The following is a 9,398-nucleotide window of genomic DNA, read 5'->3' on the forward strand; positions in this document are numbered from 1 at the left end:
CTAGAAAAAACTTCATTATCCTACCTAAACTAAATATTTACTAAAATAAAAAAAGGAAACAAAAACTATGTAAGTATCAAAAAATTCATCCGCATCGCTGTCAGCTGGGATCGTGCCCAAAAGGCTGGCTGCATTGCCACGCTGAATGGCAATGCATATTCTTTGACCGACTTATAGGCCAGCCTTTTGGTCACAAGTGGACTCCACTAAACGCTTGCTGATTTCTCGAAAGAGTGTGCGCACTTGGGCCGCATGGTCCCAAGGTTTCAACCCCAAACGCCCATAATTGCCTATGAGGTTTACATATTTTGCGCCTTTTGAGGTTTTCCGCGGCTGCAGCAGCTGCACCGACTCAGCTCGCCGTACTGGGAAGGTGGGAAGGTGTAAGGGTGTCGCCGTAGTTTGCGTCCGACACCAAAGACCTTCCCATCTTCCAAGGCATTATAGACATCCCGTCTGGTCTCTTGCCATCGTAACGTGCTAAGCCTTTGGGTTCTAAAACGGCTGGCACTCCGGCGGTGACAAGAGCACGACGGATTATGTCATTAATACTGGCGTGTCGTGCCCTGCGACCTGCACTCTTGCTGCAGGAAAGACTACGGTGCCGGTGACAGCGATGCGGAAATCCAGTGGGAGCACCTAGGCTTTTGGTCATTGTTTTTATAGGCACTTTATTTATGGCGTTATAACCATTACTATTATACCTCTTTCCCACCGCAACGTCAGGGTAGATAAGAGCGCCCCGGTGGCAGGTAGCAAATTTTATGCCACCAAAATTTACGGAATATTTTTGTTAAGTAAATACCTATGTATGTCTGTCTACTCAGTTCATCACAGAGGTAGCTACTGGGTACAGCAGACAAATAGCTATGAGGTGTCCTTTATTCAATAATACTTAATTAGTCCAATTCCATGTGGGATAAGTAGGTAGGTATTGTAGGTAATGTTGCAAGATACTTATATCTCTATCAAGATGTTTAAGTATCTATTAATTAGTAGGTAGGTATTTTATTATTTTATAGAGGTACCTATATTTCATAATACCATAAGTACATTCTGTAATTTGTCTAACAGCAGGTACCTACATACGCAAACCTACGTAAGCAGGTAGTCCTAAGAATAACTACTCATTTACTAAACAACAGGAAAACTTGAAATTAAAAATAGATCTTTGGTGGATTGTGGCACACCACCCTTTTAATTGAGCAGGTTAAGCTGTAACGAAGGAATTAGTGGACCAAACAAATATAGATCAACTAGGAAAATCGTGCCCTAATTATGATGGTGGTCAAATTGGTACACCTACCCGCCTGCGAATGTGATGACGAACAATCTAATAAAACATAACCCGTTTATACAGCGTGGTATAAAAGGCATCTTCAGAAATTCTCCTCAGCTATTTTCCGTAGGACCCACTTTCTGAAACCACGGAAAATGTTAGACACTACTTAGTTCTTGTGGGTCACTTTAAGGTTCAAGTCGTTTTATTAAGAGGTATTATCATATCTATGCAAATCGTTGTATAATACCTTACCGAGTGACGTGTTCTTGTTTGCATCGTACTTCGGTGCGGAGTATGAACTTATATATGCAGTCAGGCTGGCTGGACGTGTCCGGCTCAATGTTTAGTGTTTACGTTATTAAAACGGACGATGTGTGTAAGGCGAAGGCGGGGAGGAATGTGGCAAGTGCGGCGCCGGCGGCGGCGGCCTACCTTGAGTGGGCAGGTTCACCGGCTGGGCTCGCCGCGCGCCTCTGCGCTCAGTTCTCGCCAGTCGAGTGAGCGCTCCGACAGCGAACATGGCTGGCCAGAAGACGGCATGTTTGTGCGCGTGTTTCATTTTGTTTACTGTTGCCATTGAGGCCACTCTCTCTGGATTGTACATCGATAATGGCGTTGATCAGACTGTTATTCATCACTCGATGACACGACACGAACGGATGGTTGTTGAACATGAAATCCTGGAGCTTTTAGGTCTCGGAGAGCGACCACGGCGAGCTGGAGCGCCTCCACTGGACCGTTCGGCGCCTAGTTTCTTGTTGGACGTATACAAGCAACTGGCTGAGGAACACGAGCAGGCCCGTCCTACTCGCAGCTCCGAGATGGCTCTCAGTGGTGATGAGCAACATGCCATCGACGAGAGCGACCTCATCATGACCTTTCAGAGCAAGAGTGAGTTTAATTAGCTAATATTTAGTAGTTTTTTGTTATTTGCTCAACTTCATTTGTACTGGATGATAATGGAGCATATTTTGGCTGTCGTGTTTGGAATACCATGAATAATTAAAATCCCGTTGTGTTTACCTACTTATGTGCCTATTTTTCTCACGAAAGTTGTTTTTAATTTAGGTGTAACTTATGACTTAGAATTATAATTTTCTCCTGTTGAACATAGTTTCGTTCTCTTGAGTGCAGAGGATACGCAGCCATCAAATAACTAATGATTCGTTTAATCGCTTAACGAGACAGTGCCGGTGAAATAAATTGTTTTAACTTAATGACACATGCTGTGAATGTTGGCCCTTTTATGTCCTCCGTAAAGCTTTTGTTTTAGAGAAGGATACAAGAACATTCCATACAAACTACCTGGAGGGTCAGGTAAAAGATTAGTAGACAAAATTGTTGAGTCATCAATTTTTTAAACATTCTTGGTACTGTGGTATTGACAATTTAATTGTCTGGAGTGTGATTTGATCGGCGTCGGCTCTGGAACAGAAAACTACGTTGTTTATTCATTTTACAAATAACTCGTGAAAATATGGGTATTTATCTACTCACTTAGGTACATTTATGGAAATTCAAGCAGTTTTTAGGCTCGTTTACCTAATTATAATTTTCAGAAAGTCGCAACATCGGTATGTAGGTAGGTACGTACTAGTTACCTACTTACAGGGTTTAGAGACACAGCTAAACGAAATAAATAGATGTATTTAAATGATTTGGGTAATATACATATATTTAATACATAAAAAAAGTTAAATGGACCGTTAAAGACGATTTATTGTTTTTAACTTTCAATAATATGGGAAATGTTAATTTTCATGAAAATATTAACTTCGCTGGTGAGGTTTCTACTAAAAAGCCATGAGAGAACACGACGATTGATGTGAGAATATAATATTGTAAGTTGTAACATAATATACGTGTCTGCTGGCTACCGGTTCTTTCTGGAATGCAATGCAGTGCTATCTATTCAAGGAAAATAATGAATGGCTCGTACATAAACAATATTGTTTTAAGTTACATAAGTTTATCTACTCATTATGTAAATACAATTTAGCTAGATGATTGCAGTAGCTTTGTTTTTCGCATTCATCTATAGAGTAGTATTTATTTCCCGCAGTTTCACTCGCATCCGGGGAGAACTTCCTGTACCGAATAATGTAGATTTCCATCTGTGAAAAAAAAATTAAATCGGTTCAATAGTGTCAGCGCATTTAGGGTATAAATTAAAAAAGTTTCCTCCTTATTATCTTACTCTATATTCTATATTAATAGTTTTTGTCTAAATATCCTTATATTTTGTAACGAATGTATCCTTGTCAATCTTTCTCGAAAACATTGGCAGGTGCAATGCAATAATTGCACAATTGTAAATCTATGATACTATTGGTATTTCCACACGAGCAGTTGACTTGCCTTCTATACTTTTACTAGAATGAGTTGCACCATAAAGCCATTTCACTATTAAAATAATCAAACAGTAAACCATAAGTTGGTGAAAATTCTTACTGCGTTCCTACCTCCAATGGAAATATGTACTCATAATATTATTGAAGACAGTTCTAATAATATTATGCCGATATTTTCTACGACGCCACTAGTTTCTTCGATGTTCATTTGATTGTATTTGTTTAACTCTCATGAATAATCATAATTTCATAATGGCTTATGCATTAAACATAATGCTATGTTTTAACGTTAATAAAGTTAATATTTCTTATTTATTACATACACCTGTAGTTGGAGTCAAATTACAACCGGAATATTGGAACACCTGGTCACAATTCTTTTTAAATAGTAAATATCTAATAGAATTTAGATTTAGAATTATATTTTTAAGTTGTTACGTCAGTTTAGGTGTGGATGCATATAATTATATTTTTACCTTTTGCTTCCATATACCACATGCACACTTCTTAATGACAATTTATAAAAAGGAAATTGCAGCCTATTAATAAATACTTACAAGTATGACGATCGATTATCGATTTGCGAAAGGACCTGATTTATCTCTTTATACTTTTTCAATTATTTCTTTTCTTTTTCTTTGTTTCGGATGGCACGTTAAACTGTAGGACCCGGCTGTCATTGAACATCCTTGGCAGTTGTTACGGGTAGTCAGAAGCCAGTAGCGCCAAGTCTGACACCAGTCTAACCAAGGGGTATCGGGTTGCCCGGGAAACTGGATTGAGGAGGTCAGATAGGCAGTCGCTTCTTGTAAAGCACTGGTACTCAGCTGAATCCGGTTAGACTGGGAGCCGACCCCAACATGATTGGGAAAAAGGCTCGGATGATGATGACTTTTTCTGTTTTCACTATATGAATGTTATATCTACCTACTAGTATCTACCTATGTATAGTTCAATACTATCAAATCTAATTATCTATATTCGGAGATAAATGAAAAAAGCTCTTTATTTTGAATTTCCACAAGTTGTTTAACATAGTTTTATCAGTTGTTGAATATTTCGTAGCCAGCCGTAGCGTCTCCCGCCGGGTCCTCGTCGAGGCTGTGGGCGGCGGCGACCTCTCGCGTCCGGCCCTGGTTCAAGCCATGGTCCGGGGCGAAAGGGAATGGGATGCCGTCGCCTCCTTCTGCGAAGCAGTCATGCTCGAGAAGGAGGCGGCGGAACGTCAGAGAGTTCGCACCTCTCATCCCGGCCGCCGCGCTGGAGCAGGTAGACACCACGGGCGCCGGGTGTCGCGAGACGACTCCCGGCCACCGTAGGCGTGGGTCTGTGGGCGGTGAGTTCGGGTGGCTCATCGCTCATGTCTGTTTTTAGACAACAGACCCGTGTCGGCGGCGCGCGTTGTTCCACGCGCTCCTCAAAGAGATGTCAGCAACCCCAGAGGGGCCCAGCAGGGCCAAGGCCTGCCGGGGCTGCGGGTTGTTCGAAAGAGGTACCGCGGCCCTAGCACATAAGGCCTACGACGGAACACGACGGCTTTTAGTCAGTAAGAGTCTGACACTCCCTCACCGCTGCTAACCCACAGCGGGAGGGGTCATTTGATGATTTTTTACGTCGTTAAAAAAAAAAAAAAAAAGCCGTAGCGTCTCGTAGCAGCGGACGTAATAAATTACGTTCAAAAACAATCAAATTGTCCTCATTATTTTCTATTTTTTATTTCGTAAATTAAGCTACTTAGGTACTACTAAGACACGCGACATGCACAATGTCTAGTCCATAATTAAGTAGACAGGTATGTATGTCCTATTAGATAGTTATGTGATCGGGCATGGATAGTTTCGTAAAAATTTAAAAAACCGCGGTAAAAAGTGTACCTAATGTCTCAATGCTCATTACACCTAAGATTCCTCCAAGGGGCGATTTCATTACATCATCATCTCCAGAGCCTTTTCCCAACTATGTCGTATGGGTCCTATAGGACGTATTCATTATAATACAATTAAACTCAAGTTCTATAAATGTACAAATCTAAATTGTACTACCGAAAAACTCGTATTAATTATTCATTATATAATTTCAGGGCATCACCTTGGTGCACTTCGCCACGGCCACGGGCGACACGTCTGGTTCGAGGTGACAGGCGCGCCGGGTGATGCTTCCGCGCTGATGACGGCTGAGCTGCGTCTCCATCAGGCACCTACGCATACAGAAGACCCCACTGCACTCTATACTGTGGTCGCACACAGAGTCATTAGTGTCGACAACATGGGGTACGTAAGTCTAAAACCCCGTATTAGTGGTAAACTTTCGTTTATAAAAAACAAAGTTGCATCAACATGTTGCCGAGTTGCTGGCGATATGTTGCTGACAATGTGTAAATAATAATAGGGAAAGTACTTGTTTCCAGTAACATTCTTGTTGTTCATCAACAATGTTACTAAACTAATGTTTACCATGAATACGGGACTTAATATTACCTACTATGGAAATCTTCTTATCTCAGAAATTACCTAGGTAGGTATGTTCCTAAGCGTAGTTTTGCCAGAAGTGTATTTTTATGGTACTTTAGGTGTATTGTTTGGCTATGAATACCACACTACTTAAAAGGCTTCCTTCAATTTTGAATACACCTTTTGTTAAATTTAAAAAACAGTTTAAAAAAATAAATTAAGAAGCGGTGTGGCGGCGCCAAGACGCTATAAAGTTTTGTGTAGTTTGTACTTTCATCCGCATCTCTAAAAACTATTTAATTTCGGCTTCCAGGAGCTTGCAAATGGAGAAAGTAGCGGCGGTGAACACAAGCGCAGGCGCCGAGGGTTGGTTGGAATTGAACGTCACCAGCGCACTGGGGGCGTGGCTCTCTTCACCCGCTGATAACAGAGGATTCTTCATCACGTTACATCCTCACTCACAGCCTGGTAATATTTTAATTATCGATTCGATCTTATATTTATTAGTAATCGATAAAGCCACTTTTTGCCACAATATGTAATTTTATAAAGAGGCCATTTTCCGAAAACCCCGTTGAAGAACACATGGTGTAAATGTATTTAAGCAGCTGGTTCGGAAATATCAAAAATACTTCTCTATTAGTCAGTGATATCCAAGAAACTGTTAATTAGTAGGTTCAGATTAGTTAGAGAACAAATAAATTGCTGAGGCTCATACCCGTCAAAAAGCGATTTTGTAATCGTTGTGCTTGCGAGAAAGTAAAACTAGTAAACATAGTGTTGTACTATGTTTTTAATTATTATTTGTTAAAGTTAACAAAGTGAGTGAGCAGAATTTTGTAAATTTTAATAAAAAAATATGTGAAAATATTTCAGAATTTCATCAATTAAAAGGTTTTTGTTATTTATTAGGTGGCATGGCATAAAATACTCATTGTTCTTTATTTATCTTCAGAACGTCACGTGAAGCCTGAAGAGATAGGATTGGAAGAACCTAGAGGGGTTATTGTGGAGGGGAAGCAGCCATTTTTAGTGGCATTTTTCAAGAACGGTCCTAAGCTCGGGGGCGCAGACGCAGGCGCGAGGCGAAAACGAGAAGCGAGGCGCTGGCGCTCACACGGATATTCTGAGAACTATCTCAGGAATCCCCTCACAGGTTAGCTTTAATTTTGTTTAAATCACATTAACCGTTTACGATCTTCTCTTAACTTGCTTACAAGTTAAAGGTTTACGATACCTATCCCATTTGAATTTGTGTGTCCTGATGGTGGTGTTTTTAAATTATGAGGCAGTTTAATTATAACAGTTGAGTCCTGTACTTATTTCAGTTGATTTCGGAGAATAGATCTCTGTAGGTAATACAACGAAGCGCTTTGAGAAAAGGTTCTTGCGCATTGCTTGGCTCGTCTTGGCTGGACATTGCCGTCATTTGCCGTGCCCACAGGTACACGACATGGCAAAAGATGAAAATATCCGGGTTAACTGAATAAAGCCTTGCTGTAGCTTTGATGATCGGAGTTTGGTCTAGTGTTCAGCAATCTATAAATTATTTGATTTCAATAAAACTTCATTTACGACCAAGAACATGAAATAGACAAAAATAACAGCTATTAGGTAATTCCGTAGTTTCATGAATGTTTATGAATTTACGAAATCCTAGTTTTCCCGTTAATTTTCCTCGCGTCATGTTGGCTACGTGACTATTGATAAAAAGCTCCTACAGTTACGCGGAACTGATGACTAATACATATTAGGAAAAGGTACCTATATCAAACTAATCTGATGCGAATGATGCGTACATTTGGTTCCGTTATCCGTCTTATCATGAATGACTATCGCTGGACTATTGTTACTCATATGTTTAAAAATATAATTGAGAAATACCTATACAGATAATCTATTTACCTATATCCTAATGTTTTATGTCCGTTTCAGATACGTCGCACTGGACGACGAGAAGCTGTGAGATACAAACTCTTTACGTTAGTTTTAAGGATTTGGAATGGCAGGTCAGTTTTACTTGTTTTCTGTATTATTTTATCATCTGATCTTCTTATTTCTAGAAAAAGTTGGTAGATTTTTTTAAATATTGCATCAGTTTTTGCAATATGGAACATACCTTCATCATAGGATAAGAAATCATAGTTCGATGATTCATAATTATGATTTTCAGTATTTCATATTTAAAAGTTCTTTTAAGTCGTATGTATTGGATATGTTACAGGATTGGATCATAGCTCCAGATGGGTATGGAGCGTTTTACTGCAGTGGCGAATGCAATTTCCCCCTGAACGCGCACAAGAACGCCACAAACCATGCCATAGTGCAAACACTTGTACATCTACTTAATCCAACTAAGGTGAGGAATATTCATAAACTTGAAGATGATAGGTACCTATAGCAATATTTGTTTCGAGTTAATTGCTTAATCATTGGCTACAATATTAAGTTTTAGAAATAAGGTGAGCTTAGTGACATTCCATGGTCCAACAAATGGTAAAAAATTTATAAGTACTCTACTAACTAGTAGTTTTTCGTTTAAAATGGGAGTTAGAAGTGTGCGGTTGCTACTAACGGGGATACCTATCCCCTAAAAGGGTCTTCAGAAATGTGACCTTATGATTTCGCTTCTTATATTTGTCGTTTTAATTATTTCAGGTGCCAAAACCATCGTGTGCGCCGATCAAGTTGTCGCCAATATCCGTGCTGTATTACACAGATGACTCAAACGTCATCCTTCGTAAATATAAGAACATGGTGGTGAAAAGCTGCGGCTGTCATTGACGGCCACACGACGTATTCAAAAACACTAGTCTCCCAACAATACTTTACGCTTCACACAAATATACGAAGCTTTACTCAATAATTAGTTTTAAGTTTGTGTATTATTAAGTAAATGCCTGTCTGATCTGATTTTTTATAAATAAATGAAGAAATACAATTTTATAAAAAGTATTTTTTTTTTGTGTTCCCAAAAATAAAGACCTTTCCCGTAATCTAATTAGCATGTAAAAGTACTTATGATAGAAATTACCAGGATTTAAATGAATATGAGTATTTCATAGGTACAACTAAGTTTTTTTCATGTTTGAGGTTTTTATATTATGAAGCAGTCTATCTGTAGGTATTTAGGTGTAATAAGCGATTTGAAAAAAAAAATGGCTGTTGGAAAGTTGAACTACCCCAGAGTAACATAGGCCATATTTCGTCCGAAAACTTGAAAGAACTTACACCGGACGCGTGTGGAACCGTAGGGCGCTACAATCATATAAAACGTTTATTATATAAGGTGCTTTAATATTACCTGCCAGGACT

General features: G+C 39.4%; 1 protein-coding gene across 1 annotated transcript; it reads left to right on the forward strand.

Moving 5' to 3' along the window:
* Positions 1-1,715: 1,715 nt before the first annotated feature.
* LOC110375475 (protein 60A) lies at positions 1,716-9,035 on the forward strand. Its single transcript, XM_021333590.3, has 7 exons — positions 1,716-2,173; positions 5,714-5,903; positions 6,397-6,551; positions 7,039-7,239; positions 8,019-8,092; positions 8,308-8,442; positions 8,742-9,035. The coding sequence occupies exons 1-7, from the start codon at positions 1,801-1,803 to the stop codon at positions 8,865-8,867; spliced, it is 1,254 nt and encodes a 417-aa protein (XP_021189265.1). The 5' UTR covers positions 1,716-1,800; the 3' UTR covers positions 8,868-9,035.
* Positions 9,036-9,398: the final 363 nt, after the last annotated feature.

The sequence above is a fragment of the Helicoverpa armigera genome, chromosome 6 (assembly GCF_030705265.1).
Source record: "Helicoverpa armigera isolate CAAS_96S chromosome 6, ASM3070526v1, whole genome shotgun sequence".
NCBI classification, from domain to species: domain Eukaryota; kingdom Metazoa; phylum Arthropoda; class Insecta; order Lepidoptera; family Noctuidae; genus Helicoverpa; species Helicoverpa armigera.